Here is a 23,048-nt window from a genome sequence, read left to right on the forward strand (position 1 = left end):
CAATTTAATAAGAAACATGTGCCGGGCGGTGGTTGCGCACGCCTTTAATCCCAGCACTTAGCAGACAGCAGATCTTGTGACGACAGCCTGTCACAAGTGAGTAGAAAAACTACAAAGAATGCTAAAAAAAAAAAAAGAAAGAAACATGTAGTGCGAAGGTAAAGAATGGACGCCTCCAACATATTTGCATTAGGGGAATGGAATCTTCATTTTTCTAGCAGCTGAGATGCACAAAGGGGATAGAAACCAACAATGAAGTGCTTGTTTTCCTCGTGAGATGTTCAAGTAGCGACTATTAACTGATTAATTTTCTGCTCTTTGGGACCAAACACCTAACAGAGCAACTTAATGAGAGGAACTCTTTATGCTGAGGATGTATGTTTTAATCTTTAGTCTGTGTACAGCTGTGCGGTTGTGTGAGTGTCTGCCACTGTGCGCTTGTGCCTGCAGGGTTTGGAGGAGAGCATAGTGCCCTATGGAACTGGCAGTACCGGCTGCTGAGAGCTGCCCAGTGTGAGTGGTGGGAACTGAACTCTTAACTGCTCTTCACTGCAGAGCCGTCTCTCTTGCTCCAGAATGATTTATTTTGGCTTAAGGTCTTAGAGGGCTCAGCCCATGATCACTTGGCCCTATGAGCTTAGGTAGAATGTTATGGAAGCACACCTATGCATAGGCTGTTTATCTCATTGCAGGCAGGAAGCAGAGAAAGAGGAGTGGATCTGGAGCCTGTTAGGACCTCCAAAGGCATGTCCATGGTGACTCACTTCTAGCTAAACCACACCTCTCAAACACCTAGTATAGGTTAAGATAATGGTTAACACATTAAATGATAAATAGTATGCAAATAAGAAACTCACTAAAACCTGTTCGAGTTCTCACAGGAAAACTAAGAGCAGGTATAAAATGAGTTGTTACAGGAAATACAAATACACAAATACACACAAAACTGGACGAATGTAAGCTATCCCCAAGGAACCTAATATTAGATATGTAATTAACTTTCTATAATAAAATAAAACGAAAATGAACTTCTTCAGGTCAGTGGCCTCAAATGACATGGCCTTACCTTGTACGTGCTTGTGTCTGTAGCTAATTCTCAAATTGCAAGCCAAGCTGAGGTTGATGTGAGGTTATAGATGTTGCCACTCTGCTGTATTTTTTGGAATTATCTTGATTTTACAGTAGCGTACTGTCCTGACTGTAGCATGTGCAGTCCTGTGTGTAATGAACCATGGTGGCACAAGGAGAGTATGGACCTCTTTTGAGCTTTCTCAGTATTGTCTAAGAAGACTGTGCCCTGTGAAGGCAAATCTTCACTCAGAGGAAACCATGCTCCAGATTCTGTGTCAGATGAATGCACTATAGATAACCTCTGTGGAATCTACCTAGATCCACATGTCAAAGGCAAGGCGTGTCATGAACAAAAAGAGCACACTGAAGTATTTTTGTTAAATCTTGCATCAGATGAATAAAAATCACCATTATAACAGAACACATGAATGTATCATCAAATGAATACCATTGTGTGCTAAAGTGAAATTCTGATTTTGTTTAAGTTTCTAATGGAAGTTTATATCAATGAAATCTAATTTCTCATCAGCTAGACCCAAGAAGTTTTCATTGTGATTAACCATACTTTATTCAGTGTTTATTATTGAATGTATATTATATTATATATAAGTATTAAGATTTTAGATCATTTATTAATATTTTACACTTGAGCCCAAGATCTTCTCAGGACTAGATTGTATAACTTTAAAGAAAGGTTTTTCAGAAAGTTACTGCTAAAAGGCCTCAGGGTAAATAAGAACAGAAATACTGTAATGTATATTAGTTTAATATTTCTCATTGGATTACATATATATGTATATATAAATATTCACATATACATACACATTGTAGATTCTCTGTGTATCATTATTTATTTTATCAAGGACTCTTTGATGTATGCATAACAGTATATTAAACTGTGGAGCTTCACAAACATACCCTCAAGATTTAATAAGTGTCAATATTCTGCCATCAGTGCTCCCTATTCCTGCATAATCAGTGCTTTTTATGACAGAATTTTCTTATAAGTATTTTATTACAGAAGGAGTTTCATATATATGTATAGCCATAATTTCATTTCCACACCAATAATGTTTAACAAACCTTGGCATCCTATACAATTTAATTCATGTTAAACTTTCCTCAAATGCTTCACAAACATATTTTGTAGTTGTTTTTGTTTTTTTGGTTAGGACTCATATTACACTTAGATATATCTTTATATTCTTTTTAGAGTTGTAATAGTCTGTGGGATAAGATGCAATTTTAAATCAATATTTATTTGTATTTATCTGATGGTTATGGATGGTGAACACTTAAAAATAATTATTTTATGTATTTGTGTGTACGTGTATGTGTCCATGTGTGCATGTGCGTGTGTGTGTGTGTGTGTGTGTGTGTGTGTGTGTGAATGTAGGTAGAGCACATGCTTATTAAACAGCATTGGTAGAAGATGGTGACATGTTTTGGCCTTGTCTTACTTAACAGTTACCTGGAGATGCAAGAGGAATTCCATAGAGACAAAGGAGTCTTCCTCGCTCATGGGAATTGTGGAGCATTCTTAAGGAGATAACATGTTAAATAATAAATGTTAGGTCAATTATTTTAACATATGAGACATTCTTTACTGGTGCCATTCACATGCAGATTTGTGTATAGAAGGGGGAATGCATTGTGTGTTTGACTAAAACTGAATTTAGTCATAGATTTGGCAGCTCGGTACTGTTTCTTCCCTTTCCAATGCATTTTCCAGCAAGGCATTCTTAGAAAATTTTTGCCTTTGGGTTATGTGTTTATCTTCAACCAATGAGAAATTATCATAAAAAATTTAAGTACAAAAGAGGCGAAACACATGTTATAGCTGCCACAAAAATCTAGAGGATTCATGACTTTTAGAAGATGTAAGGTTTTACATGATCTTTGCGATATTTTCCTAAAACCACTCACCATGGGAAAATCAATACCAACAAAAGGAAATCAGGATTAATCCTTTTAGCTAGAGTTTTCCTGCTTTGTCCACAGTCACCCGCCAGTCCCACAGCTGCTCAGACCCAACCAAGTAAACACAGAGACTTATATTGCTTACAAAATGTATGGCTGTGGCAGGCTTCTTGCTAACTGTTCTTATAACTTAAATTAATCCATTCCCATAAATCTATACCTTGCCATGCAGCTCGTGGCTTACCAGCATCTTCACATGCTTCTTGTCATGGTGGCGGCTGGCAGTGACTCCTTCTGCCTTCCTGTTCTTTCTTTCTCCTCTCTGTTAGTCCCACCTATACTTCCTGCCTAGCCACTAGCCAATCAGTGTTTTATTTATTGACCAATCAGAGCAATTTGACACAGACCATCCCACAGCAAATCCTGATTTCTACAAATTCTTGATTGTAAAGTATAGTGAAATTGTGAAGCAGAGTGGGTATTTTGCAACATTTCCTACTGCCCTTTCAATGGCTGTAGTTGCTATCTTAATGTTCAGTTTGTAGTATGCAGCTTATTGATAAATCACAGCAGGATAATATGGTGATAAATATTGTATCTCCTAAGGTAAGTATACAAATAAATAATGTGCAAATTAATGAATTAATTTGTATGTTGAGTTACATGATTAGGAAGTTTGGTTAATACAATTGTTTTGCTTTTCTTTTTAGCTGTAAGTTATTTCACTCTGATAAAAGACTCAATCTTTATGGAGTTCTCATGAGTTACTCCAGCTATTACTTGAAGAATGAACTATACCACTTTGGAAGACTGTTTATTTAAATTGCATAGGTTCGTTATTTCTTCTTGTACTTATTCATCTTGCAGCATGGTTTTTGCAGTTTCCTGACCAGAAGATGAGCCTTTTCTCACTGCTTATGTCTGTATTGGTTTTAGACATGTTTACTCAGCAGAAAGCAGTCATGATATGTCTAGTCCCCAAAGATCAAGTTTGCAAAGCTTAAATCCCCCCACCCCCAAATACTATTCGCAAAAGTAAAAATGGCAAATGCTGGCTCCTAGCCGTGGAAATGTCAATGTCCATTACCATTGGCTTCAAAGAGGGGATGTAAGAAGTGAATAAAGTCCAGTGCTGGATCAGAAAGTGCCTACATAACAAAACAAACCCTGAAATTTAGTCATTCATCATTTGTGAGCACTAATATTCCTTCAAGCCAATAAAATTGTTGGAAGTTTTAAGGAATCATAGCTATGCTTTTGTAAAAAAAATAAAAAAAAAAGCTATGCTTTTGTAAACAGCTGCAGAAATAAATACTCATTGATTCAAAAAGAATTACTCATGGTAGGTTATGAAGGCTCACAAGAGTATTGGAGGCATTACTGGTATTATTTCAGTTATTTTTTGTGGTGTGAATATGAGTGTATGCAAAATGTGATTCCACATACCCTGAACAACAGAACAGTATGGCAGAATGGGGAAGATGTTTTAGGAAGACACTTTGTGATATAGCCTAGAGAATTCACAGGAGAACTTTTTAAAGAGCAATGCTATGTACAAGATGAATGTGAAAATGTTTCATGATGTGAGCCATGTCTTAAAGGAAAAAAAGTATGACAAATAAGTAATAAATAAACAGCTATTCATCTCACTGAAAGACTTTAAGTACAATGGATGCTCCTGAGTGCTGTCCATGTCTCATGATGCACCTCTATACGACTGCACATGGTTTAGCCCTGTGATACCCTCTTCTGTATATCAGTTTGTTTTATATTTGTTCATCCTTATTCCCTTTTAGGTTTCTTTTCCTACCCTGTATTTTCAGCAGTTGTTTCCTTGCAATTTTTAATGTTATATATTTAATCTTCAGAATGTTTCAGTTTGAGTTCTAAGTCATGTACAGACTTTCAGAGAGCTTTCATTTCTTTTGTGCATTTTGTATTATTCAAACCCATAACAGTACATTCTCACAGCTTTAAAGAGCTGTGTGTAAATGAAGTTATTAAAGATTTCCCAACAAATAAATACATGTCCCTATTTGAGACATACAAAACTGTTATTTTATTTCCTTAGGTGACTTCAAGTGTGGTTATCATGTCATCCAATCATGTTTATTATTAATCCTGTTGACAGTCTCAGGTTGTATGTATAGCCCTTCAGTTGACCAGAGTTATGAAGTACAATGAACACTGGTGACACCCACAAGGATATGTGGTCATATAGGTCATATAGTCCTATTGCTTCCTGAACTATTTCTTTATGACTGAGCTCTAATTATTCTAGGAGTCACCTCCCTCTGATTACCAGAATATCAGGAGTTATTCTTGGAATACATGTTTTCATTTTGTTTTCAGTATATAAAGCAACATGTGAAGTATTACATAATAGTTTTCTTTTCTCCATTTTGTCTTTTATTTTGGAGATTAATATAATTATATCATTTATACTTTCTTTTACCTCCCTAGAAACTCTCCCATATAGGCCCCTTGCTCTTCCTAATTTATGTCATCTTTCTTTCTTTCATTAATTGTTCTTAGATGTATATGCCTCTTTCTATATATACATATATATGTATATATATTTGTATATATGTATTTCTAAATTTCAGTCTGTGTAATGTTATACATATGTTCTCAGGGATGAGCATTTGGCATTGGAAAACCAATTTCTGTGCTTTTCCCAGGAGAAGACAATTTCTCCTGCTCTCACTATTCCTTAGCTGCTTTTCTAGGGTTGAGGCTCTGGGACTTTTCCCCATCCATTTTGGCACTTTCTACAATACTTTAGTGGTCTGTTAAGTGGATTCGTTTTCAAGACCATAAATAATTATCTTTCAAGATTTGAAAAGTAATTTTTTGTCAATTATATTTTGTAAACTTTTACTAAAACCCATGAAATTTTAAATCTTAGGTGTTTTGACCTATTCAGTGTTTGAAAGCTTAGGTTATCACTCACTAATGAAACTGTTAACGAAAATGCAAGTTTAAAATTCTGAAACCCCAGCTCCAAGAATACTATATACCTTTATCATTTTAACATTTTCTCCTATGATTTTCCTTTAAAATACCACAATCTCCTAATCTTTCCAAAGTTGTACCTTACAACCCAAAAAAATTGATGGAAATAAAATGTTATTTCATTTTATTTAAAAATTGCATTTTCATGGAAGCTATAAATCAATACTTCCGAGAAAGACGTTGCAGAGCAGCATAGGAGAGAATCAATGAGGTTTTTTTTCCAACTATGCTCAAAAAAGCAATTTTATTTTATTTCAAACAGACACCACCAGCATTTTATTAGTTTTGAAATTAATAACAGAATACTGAGATTAACTGTGGCATTGCCCAGCACAGTTCTTATGCTTCTATTTTCCCACTCCATTCCCCTGCCTCCACACATTCCTATTGACTTCCTTCTCTTTCAAGCCATTGGTCCTCTCTACTCTCACGCACCCTGTATGAATGTTCCCTTCTTTTTCTACCATATTAACATATTTTTACCTCTAATTATGCTCTTTCTCATTTCCTAACAATTACCCTCCTCCTATACATAGCTGAACACACACACAACACACACACACACACACACACACACACACACACACACACGTATATATAAATTCTAAGATCTATATATGAAAGTTTGCAGCATTTGTCTTTCTGAATCTAATTGTATTATTGCAGTATAATAATTTTCAGTTAAATACACAATGTAATTTGTTCATTGCAACTGTCATACATCCTTAGCATATGTTCATAGCTCTAGGAATTTAGGGTAAAGAAAAGTGAGGTTCAAAACATGTATTTTCCAGTGTTCATTAATTTATTTTCTAATGCAGGCCTATTCTTGCAAGAATTTCGGATTTGAGCAGATAATTTGGACAAAATCATTAGGACCCCAGGGAGAGAGAACACATAAACATTTTAATAGATATGCTTCTCACATGCTTCTAATTCTAGAGCATGAAAATTACATAAAATATTCACAAAGTATGCCCTGAACTAATTAGTTAATTGGTTTATTTTCCTCTGCTTCATCTACAGAAAAATAAAAATAAGCCTTATGGCTTGCGGGAACTGTCCTTGGTGCTGAATCATGAATACTTCATTGAGAATGGTTTTGTGTTCTTTAGAATTTAGAATATGTCTCTGTCATGGTGGATAGACTGTGTAGTATTTGTAGACAGATATTTAAAATAATCTTATAATCACACAAGGATACTGTATTTGAAATGTTTTATCTGATGAGAAAATGAGACAGAACTTCAAATATTATGGGAATCCACAAATCTATTGACTCATAACTTAATTTTTAAATTAATATAAATTTGAGATTATCACTGACTGTACTTATATGTCTTTATTAATAATTTACAGTATGCAGCACATTGGTATTTCAAAATTTTGAAATATCTTAATATCGTGATAAAGGTCATAAAAAACAGAACTTGTTAATTCAAAATGAGTCCTAAACATGTTGATGTTGAAGTTGTGCTAAATGCATTCTTATAATATCTGGAATAAGGTTATAGCCAATGTAAAATAGTTCTTGTATCTTCCAATGAACAGTTTTAAAAACACAGAATGCAAAAGTACTGCTTGATGGGAAAAAAAATGATGTGAGATTTTATATATGCCACTGTCAAGCCTGAATGGGGCATCAATTCCTTGAGACTTTCTTTTCTTGTCTTCAATTTTTTTTTATTAAGAAATTTTTTACTTATTCCATATACCAAGCACAAATTCTCCCTCCTCCTTCCCCCTGTTCCCTCCCAGATTCTACCTCCAACTCACTACCCATCCCAGTATAGCCTCCCATGGGGAGTCAGCAAAGCCAGGCACATTCAGCTAAGGCAGGTCCAAGCCCTCCCCCTGCATCAAGGAGTGTGCAAGGTGTCCCACCACAGGCAATGGGCTCCAAAAAGCCAGTTCATGCACCAGGGATGGGTCCTATTCCCACTGTCAGAGGCCTCTCAAACAGACCAAGCTACACAACTGTCTTGCCATGCAGAGGGCCCAGTTCAGTCCCATTCAGGCTTCACAGCTGTCAGTCCAAAATTCATGAGTTCTCACTGAGTTGGTTTGAGTGTATCTGTAAGTTTTCCCATCATGGTCTTGATGCTCCTTGCTCATAAAATTCCTCTTCCCTCTCTTTGACTGGACTTCCAGAGCTCAGCCTGGTACTTGGCAGTGGCTCTCTGCATCTATTTCCATCAGTTACTGGATGAAGGCTCTATGATGACAGCTAGGTCATCCACCAATCTGATCACCAGGGAAGGCTAACTCAAGCACCCCCTGCACCACCACTAGTAGTCTAAACTGGGGTCATCCTTGTGGATTCCTTGGAACTTCCCTCACACCAGGTTTCTCTCTATCCCAATGATGTCTCCCTCTATCATGGTAACTCCATCATTGATCTCCCACTCTGCCCCAGTTCCAGCTCAACCATCCTATTCTTCCATGCTTCTATCCCCTACTTCCTTCTCTTCATTGTCCCCTCACTCCCAGTTTACTCAAAAGATCTCATCTATTTCCCCTTACCAGGGCAATCCATGCATCTCCCTTAGGGTTCACCTTGTTACCTAGCTTCTCTGGAGCTATAGGTTATAGTCTGGTTATCCTTTGCTTTTACATCTAGTGTTGTTGAGACTCATGTTACATGTTAATATAAGATACAAGATGTGGTTTTAATACCTGTGCTAGGGAACAGGAAAGGATTATGGAGAGTGGGGGGAACTGGAAGATTCAAGAAAGAGCACATTGAAGAACAACCATCAAATGTAGTATACCAGGAAGCAAGCAGCCCAATTCTGAAGTGTATAGGTGTGGTAATGTGAACCAAGTGTGTTTTTGGATTTTATTCATTAGTTAAAAGTTAAGCTTATGGTATAACATTTTGACCAGTGTGAATCATTGAAGCAATTGCAAGTTCATCAAAAGCAAGTCTCAGAGTATAACACATTCTCACACGCATGCTTTGTGGTCAGTCTTCATGTGGACAGTGTTTCTATCACAGTAATACTCTCTCACCAGTGTGCCCATCAGAAATGTTACAATCATAATGTTAGAGCACAGGGACAATATTGTCAACATAAAAGATTTTATAGAAAATGAATCAAAGGTAGTATCATGTGAGGGATGTTAAGCACACTGTGTGTAGAATAACAATTTTAACATAATGGCAGCAAGAGAAAAAATTTTTTTGTAAAATTAGACACTCGAAATAATTATATTCAATTAACATGATAGGTGAGGCATCTTCCCCAAGTAAGTCAAGGTGGATAACTGTTATCTAAAAACAAACTAAAAGAAGAACCTAGACATGGAATCAGGAAATATACAAGTGCTGCAGTATCTCTAGGTTTGCCTCAATAGAATCCATAGGTCAAGTATCTTCTAAACCATCATGGGCTATAGTTCCTGTATCCACACCTGCCATGGCCATAGCCCAGGTGTCACAGCCATAGCTGCAAACCAAAGTCCAGGACACCATAGTAATCACACATGATTTGAAAGTAGAATGTTTTGTTAAGAATTTAGGGGAACGGTGTCCTCTGTCTGAACACCCTACCTTTCCAAAACTTTAATATCCTGTCAGTGATGGGTGGGACAAACCACAGGAAGGGCTTTGCTCATAGTTCACTCTATTTACATGAAGAAACATCCCTACCATTATGTTTCTTTAGACAAAGAATTCTCATAGGCTACATGCATTTTCTTTACTTTCAGCCAATAGTCTCATAAAGAATTGAATTGTAAGTCATTATATTTATGAATCTGCATCAAGCTACATAAGTTATGGAAAGTTATTTGACAAGATTTTAAGGGATTTAAGAAGGAAAGATAACAAGCTACTTATGTGAGCACTTGGTACTTAGATATTCTAATTGCACATATTTAATTTTTATGAGATACTAAAAAGTTGATCTTTTCACATTAAATCAGTAGATTCTGGTAAGTTATTATTATTGTTATTTATTTCACTTCTTGTGTTGTTTCCTTTTTTAAATTAATTTCAAAAGTTGTTACAGTACTCTTTTTAAAAGCTGGAAATAGAACCTGCATAGATGTCCATCAACAGACAGAGGGATGAAGAGATTGTGACATATCTATGCAATTGAATTTTATTCAGCTACAAAGAAAATTGAATTTATAACATTTTTCTGGAACAGGATGGAACTTGACATCTTGACGTTAAATGATTTGATTTTTCACTTTTGTTTATCATAATGTTTCTGCTTTATCTACACCAACCTGGGGTTACCGCTTCAGCGTTATAATTAGGTACCTAGAGCATTTTCCTCCACCGGAGGCACTTGGTTTCTCTAGGTCTGTACTTGTCTCCTGGATCTGGAGTGTTGGGATGATCTCTAGCAGCAGCCTTTGACTCTCTGTCTTATTGCCTTTTGAAAACAGACCTTAGGTCAGGAATACTCTATTACCTAAAGAGATAAAGAACCACCTCCGGAGTGTGCTGCACATTTCACTCTATGTGGGTTTGATTTTCCTGTTTCAAAATCATTGTTTACTTAATTGTTTTGTCTGTTTGACAGTCGCTTGGCTTTCAGTATTTCAGATTCCTTAGAGAAAGAAAAGACATCTTTGTGTTGAAACATTGGTGAATGGTCTGTGATGATATTTGCTAAATGCTAAGGATATAGAGTTTTCTCCTGCCATAATCACTCCACATGGAGTGATTTATGTTTGTAAAGTTGCCTAGAATTATCACATAGAGCCCATGATTACATACACAATTTCTGAATTCTGTTCCGAAGATGACAGAATGAAACAGGTAGGTATCATATGCAGGAAAAAAAAAATCTCTTAGCGAAGGAGCAGTGCCCCTTTCATAGGACAGACTGTGAAGTGGTTCAACATCAGCATGATCATTTAAATTAGATTCTTAAAACACTTGCTACTAACATCGGCTGGGAAGATGAAGGATAACCAGCAGAATTTAGTTTGAAGGAAGCATCAAAAAAGAATATAAGTGTCTTTGTGGAAATCTACTGCCTCAGGGAAAACACTCTTGGAAGAAATCATTTTCAATCAGTCACTGATGTAATAAAATAGAATTTCTTTAAGTGGGAAGTAAATACATTTTCTAACTTCTTACAAATTTCTAAAACAAAAACAAAAACACAATTAATGCATTTTTGAAATGCTTGTAGTGCTTGAAAACACCTGTTATTTACATGTGAGGTATTGTTGACATCATGTATGAGATATTCAGTAACATTGCTCTTCATTGTTGCTTTAGAAATGAACATTCTTATCCCTACTTTCATTGGCCAGGTCAAGAACACTACAGTGCAATAATAACGCACCTTTGTTTTCAGCAAAGAAGGAGTCATAAGAATGTGAATACCTTTAAATTTGGCTGAAATGTTCTTGTCCAAAGGGGGACCTAGGTGGCTAGGACACAGGCTCACAGGTATGCAAATGCCTATGGCATGTGTTGAGTTCCTTTGCCATGGAAACAGAGGGATGACAACAGTAAGTACAGCAGAATAAACTGCCTGTACATCTCTGAATGTTGCAATCCCAATGATTCAAACTTAACTGTAATGTCGAAAAACAATGGAGACAGCTGTAGAAAAGTTGACAGGAAGTGGAATTATTATGAGAGATGCTGTTTAACCGGGTTATGCATGAATATAAGTACTGTTTGCAAGTATCCATGGAAACACTCTCTTACAAATATGTATATATAAAGCATGGAGGTTCATATCCTTATCTTTTCAGTGTTATGAGCTTTAATATGAACATGAAGGTCATAGCTTATAAAGCATGACACATGATTTAGAATGTCCTTGCTGGTGACTAACCAGACACCAACATCTTGATTGAAGGTGTTGTATGAGAAATAAAAAACTTATTATTTGCTTTCAAATAAGTTCTATTTGTAACCAATTCACTGATATAAGAAATAAAGAATTAGAAAATTCATTGGGAATTTTGATTTGGGGCTGTTATTCAACTTATAAGTGAAATGTAGTTATAAAGAGCAGGGAAGCTGTAGACTAGAATATTTCAATTGTAGAGAGTGACAATTTTTCTATGAAGAATTATTGCATTAGAAAGTGAATTTTAAGTGGAATTAGTTACTGTACCTCTTATAGTCAGTGTCCAGAAGATTTAGTCGTACTTGCTGGACTATGCACTTATCCTTTCCAGGATGCTTTTTAAGAATTATGAACAAAATACATTACTATGGAGACTCATTGCATAGTACAGTGACTGTGGTTTGTTATAATGTATATTTCAAAACAGCTCAAATAATCAATTTTTAGTATTTCAGATGGTAAATATGTTGACTAGCTTTATTTAATTATTATACAATCTATTCATGTATTGAAACATAACATTTCACTCACATTAAACTATTGATTATCACATAAATTAAAGTAAAATTTATAAACATTAACATAATACAAAACCCCCAAATTGAGATAAATGTAGCATTATGTAATATCATATTAAATAAATCTACTTTTTGAGGACTTAAAATATTTTAGACATATTTCCTCTTCAATGAGAGTGTTGGTATGTGTAGAATAGTGACTTTGTAATACTTTGGTCATAAAATTACTGTTTACCATAAAAAGCCATTTTGTAACTTATAAGAAATTCAAATTGATATTTTAAAATATGTATTATTTCATTTCATAAAATTTAAAGGTAAGTTCAGTTCTTATCCTTCACTAGGGAAACTTCTCTTTGCAACAGAAATTATTATGGAAAACTACAACAAATCAGTAAGCTCGGTTGTAGAGCTCTGTCCCAATGCATGCATCTACAAAACACTCCTGCACCTAAGGTTCAGGGATATTGCAATAATGGGAAGAGTGTAAGAGCCAGAGGATTAGGTAGTTTGCTTGAGACTGTGTCTCCTAGTAACATCAGAAACTATACCTGTGAATTCTTACTTGCCTGTTTGCCTACATATGAAATGAACAAGCTGTTAAGCATTTGTTTACGAAACACTGTCTCTCACTGTCTCAGCATACCTGAGAGCATTGGGATCTGGTTAAAGAGTGACTCACTAAGTGAACAGGAGGAATGAATGCATGGAATGGACTTCAAAAGCAAAGTGCTCTATGGTAGACTTACCAAAAAGACATCACGTTCTTAGAGCTCATTCTGATCCCTGTGTCCATTTTAAGAGGTATATAAACCTGTATGAATGGCATTAGTTGAGAGGCTTTCTTATGATGAAGCTACTAGAAGGCAGTAAAACACATATGAGATGTTTCACAGAAGCACCACTTAAAATGTAGGTGTGCTCTTTTTTGGTTTGGGGAAAAAGGAACTGAGCATAGTAGGCAGCATCTAGAATTTGGAAATGTTTAGAACTCATTGCTTGTTACTTAAAGAGAAAAAATTCTATATGAAGAGGAAGGCATCTAACCACTTGGTAGCTCAGCTTTAAATAGTCAATAATGTACACACAAGGACAAAAAAAATTCAGGAACACATAGGAAAGTCCTGCCTATATTTGGGTTATTGTCACACACATGTTTTCCTTCTGTCTGGTGACCATTCACTTATAAAATAGTCAAGATAAGTAAAAGTGAAAGTATATTTTTCAGAAATAAATTTTTTGCAGGTTCTATGGTGCATTTTAAAAGATACTATTGTTTTGTGAAACTGTATATAGCTCTTTTTCATACCTGATAGAATTTCTTATGTTGAAGAATCTGTATGAGATGAACAGGACTATTAATGGAATCCATGTCCATAATGCTCAAAGTCAGCTTATTTTAGGGGCTTTCAAGTTAATTTCTCAATAGATACCACAGGAACAGTAACTGCCACCACATACTGAACAATAGCAACCAAATCCACAGACTCTATAACCTCAGTAGCCACAGTCATAGCCACACTAAGCCCATCATACCCATAGTCCCCAAAGCAGCTGCCATTGATCATGGTGTCAGGAGAAGATGACCCTAGTATAGAAAAGGAAGGCATTTCCCTGAGTCTGAATATCACCATTATCACACAGTTTTTTGCACTCCTTCCCAGGAAGGTGAAGCAAATCACAAGTGAGGCTGCACTGTGTAGAATTTAGTTTGCATAAACCACAAAGAACAGTGCCTGCAGAACTCTCATAAATCTTATATTTCATAAGGCAGAGTGAAGCCTTTAATGGCCAAGATTCCTGTACAGTTAGGTCAACATTCTCACAAATTATATGTATTAAATGCCAGGTTTTGAAATAGTTTTAAAGACCTTCCTCATTGAAGGTCAAATATAAATTCCATAATGAAGTTTTATGATATCATAGTAACTATACAAATTATTCTCAGCTTATTAATTCTCTCAAGTTATTGTGTCAGATGTAGGCAGAAATTCACAACGTTGTACATTATTTGTCATATGTCATCTAATATGCACAGTATCTCTTTACAGATGAATTTGTTTTACTTTAATTATACAACTGATGTAACATCTTTGCCATATACAGCTGTATGAGTATGTAGTTTATTTTTGTGCCTAACCAAATTATATCTCACTTCATCATTTCTATTAGAAAATAAAACATCTATTTTATACTTCTTTATGATTTCAACACAATTTAGTGATTTCTCTGTACATAAAATATTTCCTCACTGTCCACACTCCTGATGTGGACTGTGATGTGCAGTGGTATGTTAGGGTTTGAGTGGAACACCTTCATGCATTTTATATGACATCTGTTGAAATTAAATGATATTTTCTTCTGTCATGATCAAGTAACTGGTGAATCTATTACCTGGCATGTGTTTCTACTTCTTGTGGGTCTGAATCAATTGTTAAAGACAAATGATGAGTTTGCATTCAGGCCCACCTTCATGGAGACCCATGTAATCATCATGAATCAGCCTGCTTGCATGTTCATTAGAGACCACAGTAAAAAAAAGGGCTCCTTGGGAAAACTAGAGTGTGCCTTTCTCTACTTGTAGATATATCACTTTAACACAGAATTTCTTATCCCTTTAGCTTCAATAAAACAAGTTCCCTAGATGAAGACTTTAGCATTCTTGTGTTTTCTTGCTATTCAACGCTTTCTAGTAAAGCTTATATCCAAGGAAACATTTATCAGAGAAACAATAATATCAGAAAACATTATTCCCATACTTCTGAGGAGCTAGAAAATTTGCAAGTGCTGAACATGGCCTAATTTAGTTACCAAAATTGAGATATGTGCAAATAGTTTCACTCCATCTTAAGATTAGTAACTTGGGTATTGGAATTATGCTAGTCAGACTGCTGTGAATGGTAAAGATATGACTTGTGCTGAATGTGGTGGTCTGTACTCAGTAATCTCAGCCCTTAGGAGGTTTAAACAGGATGATTGTCCTAAGTTCAAGGCCAGCCTGGATACGCTATGAGGCTTAGGACCATCTGTGCTGCAGACTAAGAGCCTCATATCAAAACAGAAAAAAAAGAACATAGAATATATTTCAAAAACAACTGCCTAAAACTCTTACTGAATGCTGTAAACAATGAACATAATCTTAGAGATAAGCCAACACTAGCAGCTTCCCCTAATCTGAGATTATCTATAAAAAAAAAAAAACACCCCAGTTTGTTGGCCTAATTCTTCTTGTGTACACAAAAATGTAGCTCTGTCAAAATTATTGTTTTAGATAAAGAAATACCTGTATTTGCCTTTGAGCCATAACACAGAAATAAGGTCTTAAAATTTAAAGACACAAATTCCACAGACAATTAAATTTTATAAAGAAAATGCAATTCCAACATTTCTATTTTGAATTCAGATCATAAATTCAAACTGGGTGGACAAATCTGGTGTTTTAAAAACAGAGTAAAAAATGAATTATTGATAAAAACACAAGAAAAATCAAGCTTTTCAGGCTTGTGTTTGTGAGTTCAAAGTATTATCTTGGGACTTCATTGATGCTAATAAAAAACTTTTCTCATATAAATGAAAAGACTCCCCAAGGGCATGTAAGAGTGTATGAAGCATTGGAGAATGATGCACAGAGGATCCCAAGCTGACCTGTTGTATACCAACAAAGGCAAAGCCAAACTTTTGTTGTCTGAAACAGGCCACAGTTGTGTACTAAAAATGCTAACACCTGTTATAAGGCATTGATACAAAACAACAATTTACAGATTTAATGTAATTAGTATTTAGATGTTGAGACATTGATTCACATTAAGACTCACAGATTATTCAGCTGTGGCTCAACCACAGAAAATAACTTCAATGCCATATTTAAAATCAACTCAACTAATTATTCAAATTGCTTTGGAAATTTGGCCAATGGCATGAGCCCTTGGTGGATTCCACCCACACTGAGAGCATATAAAAGGCCCTCTCTGCAGGCAGAACTGCACAAACTCAACTCACCTACATTCCTCTCTACCCGAGAACAACCTCAACAACCAGCACCATGTGTGGCTACTACGGAAACTACTATGGCAGCAGAGGCTATGGCTGCTGTGGCTATGGAGGCCTGGGCTATGGCTATGGAGGCCTGGGCTATGGCTATGGAGGTCTGGGCTGTGGCTATGGCTCCTGCTATGGTTGTGGCTACCGTGGACTGGGCTGTGGCTATGGCTGTGGCTATGGTTATGGTTCACGCTCTCTCTGTGGCTGTGGCTATGGATATGGCTCTGGCTATGGATCTGGATTTGGCTACTACTACTGAGGACACCATTGGAGACTCTTACCTGCCCCATTTGCAACTCCAGGATTACCCAATTCTCAACCCCACATGTTTTGAACTTTACACTTGGATGAAGATGATCCCACAGTGATGAAGTCCATCATGGACTGGTATTGACCTGCATGAAGTTGACCCATCCCATGAACTTTCCTCTCAAGTGAAATTCAGCTGCAAACTCACAGCTCTGCCACCATCACATTGATAACAGAGCAAAAGCCTCACTGGCTTTGATGCTGGAATTTGTTTTGCTGATATTCCAATAAAGTTGTTTAATCTAAAAAAGTTTTTCTCTAGTGATTTAATGCTCAATATTACTTAAAGTTTTCAGTTTAGTTTGCAAGAACGAATTGATCATGTGTTAGGCATGTTTCTTCAGAGAAAGAGTTCATTGAATGTATAAATGTTATTATATGATTGTCCCAGAAATAATCAACCACATCCTTGGTTGGATTTTAGACCCGCATTTTGGAATAGAAAGCATGCTATGGATTGTAAATTTGGTCAAAAGACTGTGGGAGATTCTACTACTAAAGTTTTGCTAAATAAACATGTAGTTAAAGTGATTTATGTTTGTACCAGTAAATTGGTGCAGCTCCTAACCTTAGTCAAAGAAGCCTCTTTTACCAATGAGCAATGATCAAAGCAAGAGACACATCGAAGTACTGAGAAAAATAGAGTGTTGAATGCTCAACCCTAAATGAGACATCTATAACACTCTCTCTGAGGCCCAGTGGACATCATCAATGAGAGGCTAGACAGATTTAAAAGGTGGAACATAAAGATATGTACTGGAAATTTCTGTCTTCTGGCTATGATATGAGTAAAGTAGGTAATGAACACCAACATAACACTTGCACACACACCTACAAGAAAACATAAGTGTAGGTCAAGCTAGGATAGGAATAAGAAGGGGAGGAGGAGGAGGAAGGAGGAGGAGAAAGGAGGGGCCTTTAAGAGTAAAGAGGTTTTTAATATCCTTTCTTTGTTCTGCACATTTAGTGTTTTGATTTTTATGTGACATGAGGAGTTAAATTTCTGGTCTCATCTATTTGATTTTCTCTAGGTCTCTCACACTTAGGCAACTCTTTCCTTAGATTTAGGAACTTTTTCTTCTCTTATTTGTTGAAAATATTTTCTTTGCATTTGAAATGGGTCTCTTGTCCTTCTTTATACCACACTAATTTTAGGTTTGTCTTTTTATAACATCCCAGCGTCCTTGTATTTTTTTCCTTCGATTTCTCTTTATATTTAACCTTTTCTTTAATTAAGTGATCCATTTCCTGTATCTTGATCTCAAGACTTATATCTTTCTTCCTCTTGATCCACTTATTCAAGTTCCGAGTTTCTTATTTTCATTTCAGTTGGCATTTTCTTAAGAGATTCTATCACTTTACAAAATTCTATTTTCACATCTTGAATTATTTTCATTGTTCATTCAACTGCTTCTGTTTTGTGGTCTTTATTCAAACATTTATTTATATCCTCTTTGATTCCTTACACGTATTTATAACAGCTATTTTGGAATCATTGTCTAGTGCATCAGCTAAGTTGCTTTTCTCATGGAACATTATCATTAGTTGCTGATTTCTGGAGGAGATACATTGTCTTGGTTATTCATAGTTTATGTTTTTGAGATAAGATCTAGACATCTAGAGTTAGGACATTGGTGGCATTTTTGGTATGTGTTACGGTCTTTCCTTTGTTGAATGGGTATTTGGGTCTCTGCTCAATGTTACCTCAATTGGTCAAGTTGTGAATCACCAGATTGTATTTGATGATCAATCTTGAGGTAACCTTGTTTTAATGTATAAAGGGGGTTTCAGAAGTAGTCTCAGCTCATCAAGGTATAGGTGGAACTTCTGAGCCTAGGAACAAACCTTCCTTAGGCTGAGAATATACTCACTGCCAGTCTTCAGAAATATGAGGGGAGTTTTCCAAGTTTTGCAGGTGTCTTTTGGATGGTAGGCACTAAAGTCACAGTAGACACGTTTACTAGACATGAAAACAATCTTTCCGAGTGAAGTAACTCAGACTCAGAAAGACAAATATGATATGTATTTGTTTGTATCTGGATATCATCTGGAAAGTCAATATCAACCAAGTAACAATCCATTGAAGCACAGAAGTTTGATAGAGTAGGGGACTAGTGGGGAGCAGATAGATATCCACTGGAAAGGTAAATAGAATAGATAGCTATGGATGTGTGTGTTTTTAGAGGGACTTGCAAGGTGGATCAAGTGGAGAGGGGCACAATGGAAGGAATATGGGAATAGACAGCTAAAATTAAGGGTCATGTAAGGGTTAATATAAAGACCTATTATAAGAGAAGCTTTGTATACATGTATGAAGGGGATCTAAATGGAATCACCAAATAATGGAGCAGATTCCCAACTGGACATCTCTTGTCACCAAATAAAGCTTCCAATACAAGTATTGATTACATCTAATTGAGTTGTTGACCAAAGGAGTCCCATGGGAATCTCCAAGCAACCCAGGCTGTTGCAAGACTATAGGTTGCTTTCGACAAACTGAAGTCAAGACCCTGTTGCTGATGACAATACCTACAGAACTCAGTGAACATTAGAGAAGTCAAGCTGGTGTCTGTGCCTACATAGGGCCTTCACTTCCATGTATTAGCATATTTAGTACAGGAGAGTACTCTGCACACCACCAAAGCAGAAAGGTAAACACCAATCTGGTCACAGACCCTTTGATCTACAAAGGTGTCCTGCCATTGTGATATACTAGGACAATGATGGCACAAAGTCATATTTGGCCAAATATTTGTACAAAATATGGCACAGCTAATATTTGATTGGGCTTAAGGTCCACATCATGAGGTGGAATCCATACTCCACACTGCTTGGTTGACTAATTAAGAATCTGAGACTAGATAACCCGGGATACAGGGTAAAACCAAATACTACTGTAAAAATGCAGCAATAAAATAACTCTTAAACATTCTTCTATCCTTATGTCATAGATCAGTGACTTGCTCAGCATCAAAGAAGCTTTCTCATATAGGAGATGTGGACAAGTATAGAGACCCTTAACCAGACATTATGCATAGAATGAGGTACTTCAGAATATTTAGCACTAGATGGGGTGTCCATCAACTCTCCCCCTCCCCATGGCTCAGGAAACCCTGTGGAAGAGGGGGTAGAAAGAATGTAAGAGCCAGAGATGATGGAGGACAACCCGGAAATGAGGCTTTCAAAATTAACAGGATCAATGCACATAAAAATTCACGGAGACAGAGACAGCAGGCAGTGGGCCTGCACAGGTCTTCACCAGATATTCTTCTAGAACTGAGAGAAGAAATGGCCATGCACTCCCATCCATAACCCAAAAGTAATATCCAATTGTTAACCATTTGAAAATAAAAATTAATTTTCTCAAAGGGAGTGTCACTAGGTAAACTATTCTTAAGTGTAGGCTGCATGCACAGCAGTAAATAATCAACAGAAACCAAACCCAACAACATCTTTGGAGGTTCTTTGGCTCATAATGTCATGCAGGGTTGTTTTTTTTATGTCTTTTAAAATTTATTTTTATATCCTAAAATTTATTATGTATTATATTTTTTTCTTTTTTAAGCCTGAAGGTCCTTTTCATATATATACTATTGCTTCAAGTTCTGGGTTTTTATGAGATTCTCGAGTGTGCTGGGTCTGCATCTATATTTGTTTCTTGTACCTCTTCTGGAGATCTTTTCTTTCTGTTTGCTAGCTTTGTCCTATTCCAATGTGTTTGTTTTATTTTATTTTGTTTTATTATTATCCCTTAGAAACCTGTCTATTTTCTAATGACAGACAGAAAAGGGGTAGATCAGGATGAGGGAGGATGTGGGGAGAAGCTGGGAGGAGAAGAGGCAGGGGAAATTATAATAAGGATGTATTATAAAAGGAAAAAATCTATTTTCAATCACAGATACGGTATGAAAGATAAATAAATAAAATTTCAAACCACCAGGCTGTATATAGTGTGTGTTTGTGAGTGCTGTTTGTCAATTATGTCTCAATAAAGCTACAAAACTAATGATCAAATTAAGTTTCTGCTTTTGAGTCCAGATTTGAGAATTATTCTGCATTCAAAAGGACATTGGTAGCTCCCATTTTCCTGCTTCCCTAGTGAATTCTCTGACCAATGGTTTGACTGATTGCTTTTCAGGATCAACAAGGTTCTTCTTGCTTTTCATCAAAATCTGAATTATCTAAAAATACTGATGTAAACCTAATTTTTTCTTAACACTATATAAGTCACTTTATTTAAAATAGAATTTCCTTAGTTTAGCCTAGGTAATTTATATAAACAAATATAAAATAGCCACAGATTTGCAGAAAGGATTACCCATAGTGGAAAAGTTCAACATTTGTGCATTTTACCAAATGGTATTATCCCTTAAGTTTAGACATTTTCAAAACTTAAAATGGCTAATTGTATTTTATTTTTGCTAGTATCCCAATATCAAAGCTGTTCATTTTTTATTTTTATTTTCAGTGGCTCATAAGACTTTCAGATGAATATTCAAAGAAGTAGAAGTTCTGGTATGGAGGATATTCTAGACTAAAGCTGTCAATTTTTAACATTAAAGACATATTACGGATGATCCAGGAAAATACAGCTTCTCATAAGAAATAAATTTAAGGATATTAGGAGTTTTAATTCCTCAAAAGAAGCCATGGGACCAGAATCTACCATAACAGCACAGACAGAAACAGGCATATGTGTATCTACCACAGTCACAGCCATTGCCAAAGCCCAGGCCTCCAGAGCCATGGCTGTAGAATGTAGAGTCTCGTGGAATAAGGACTGGAGGGTCAGATTCTACAGTTTTTTTCTTCTTGTATCATAATCTTTTTTTTTCTTTTTATTTTATTTTACAATACCATTCAGTTCTACATATCAGCCACGGGTCCCCTGTTCTCCCCTCTCCCAACACCTCCCCTTTTCCCCAGCCCTCCCCCCTTTTCCCACCTCTTCCAGAGCAAAGCCTCCCCTGAGGACTGAGATCAACCTGGTAGACTCAGTCCAGGCAGGTCCAGTCCCCTTCTCCCAGATTGAGCCAAGCTTCCCTGCATAAGTCCCAGGTTTCAAACAGCTAACTCATGCAATGAGCACAGGACCCGGTCCCACTGCCTAGATGCCTCCCAAACAGATCAAGCCAATCAACTGGCTCACCTATTCAGAAGACCTGATCCAGTTGGGGGCCCCTCCACCATTGGTTCATAGTTCATGTGTTTCCATTCGTTTGGCTATTTGTCCCTGTGCTTTATCCAACCTTGGTTTCAACAATTCTCGCTCATATAAACCCTCCTCTTTCTCGCTAATTAGACTCCTGGAGCTCCACCCGAGGTCTAACCATGGATCTCTGCATCCAGATCCCTCAGTCCTTGGATGGGGTTTCTAGCACGACTATTAGGGTGTTTGGCCATCCCATCACCAGAGTAGGTCAGTTTGTGCTGTCTCTCGGCCATTGCCAGCAGTCTATTGTGGGGGTATCTTTGTGGATTTCTGTGGGCCTCTCTAGCACTTTGTTTCTTCCTTTTCTCATGTGGTCTTCATTTACCATGGTATCCTGTTCCTTGCTCTCCCTCTCTGTTCTTGATCCAGCTGGGATCTCCTGCTCCCACAGGCTCTCTTCTACAGTTTTAAGTTCACCATTTTTACATGGTTTTACAGATCAAGTGAATGGTTTATGGGTCAGCCACAGACACTGTTGAATTTACATAACAAAGAGTTGGCATTGACGCTCTCTGAAGTATTTCTTACAACCCAACAATTTTATTTCACGGCAGGATGCATGAATGGATATGCTGTGTCTCTAATGAGAGACTCTTCTCCTACTTTATTAGCTTACTTGTTTCAGATGCTAAATTAAAGTAGATTCCAGCTTACATTAGGTCATATAACCCAGAAAGATACCTCTTAGTAAATTTCTGGTTTTCCTTAGTAGTTCTCTCTCTCTCTCTCTCTCTCTCTCTCTCTCTCTCTCTCTCTCTCTCTCTCTCTCTCTCTCTCTCTCTCTCATTTATGAAAACATGAATTCTTGGTAACAAAAACCTGGTTAAAAATCATAGATGTGAGAAAGGGACTTCTAAGGGTGGTACGTGTAGAGGACAGTGAGACGTTAGAGAGGGTAGGAGGGCACAGTGGTCAGAATGTACCTTAAACATACATTAAAAATCAATTAAAGTGCCCGGCGTGGTGGCGCACGCCTTTAATCCCAGCACTTGGGAAGCAGAGGCAGGCGGATCTTTGTGAGTTCGAGGCCAGCCTGGGCTACCAAGTGAGCTCCAGGAAAGGCGCAAAGCTACACAGAGAAACCCTGTCTCGAAAAAACAAAAAAAAAAAAAAAAAAAAAAAAAAATCAATTAA

At 36.6% G+C, this 23,048-nt stretch overlaps 1 protein-coding gene across 1 annotated transcript; it reads left to right on the forward strand.

Moving 5' to 3' along the window:
• Positions 1-16,360: 16,360 nt before the first annotated feature.
• LOC119088846 (keratin-associated protein 6-1-like) lies at positions 16,361-16,887 on the forward strand. Its single transcript, XM_037210007.1, has one exon. The coding sequence runs from the start codon at positions 16,395-16,397 to the stop codon at positions 16,650-16,652; it is 258 nt and encodes an 85-aa protein (XP_037065902.1). The 5' UTR covers positions 16,361-16,394; the 3' UTR covers positions 16,653-16,887.
• The last annotated feature ends 6,161 nt before the right edge of the window (positions 16,888-23,048 follow it).

Source organism: Peromyscus leucopus, chromosome 12 (genome assembly GCF_004664715.2).
Source record: "Peromyscus leucopus breed LL Stock chromosome 12, UCI_PerLeu_2.1, whole genome shotgun sequence".
Classification (NCBI taxonomy): domain Eukaryota; kingdom Metazoa; phylum Chordata; class Mammalia; order Rodentia; family Cricetidae; genus Peromyscus; species Peromyscus leucopus.

Coding starts and splice junctions, on each gene's coding strand:
- LOC119088846 (XM_037210007.1), top strand. CDS start 16,395: ATGTGTGGCTACTACGGAAACTACTATGGCAGCAGAGGCTATGGCTGC.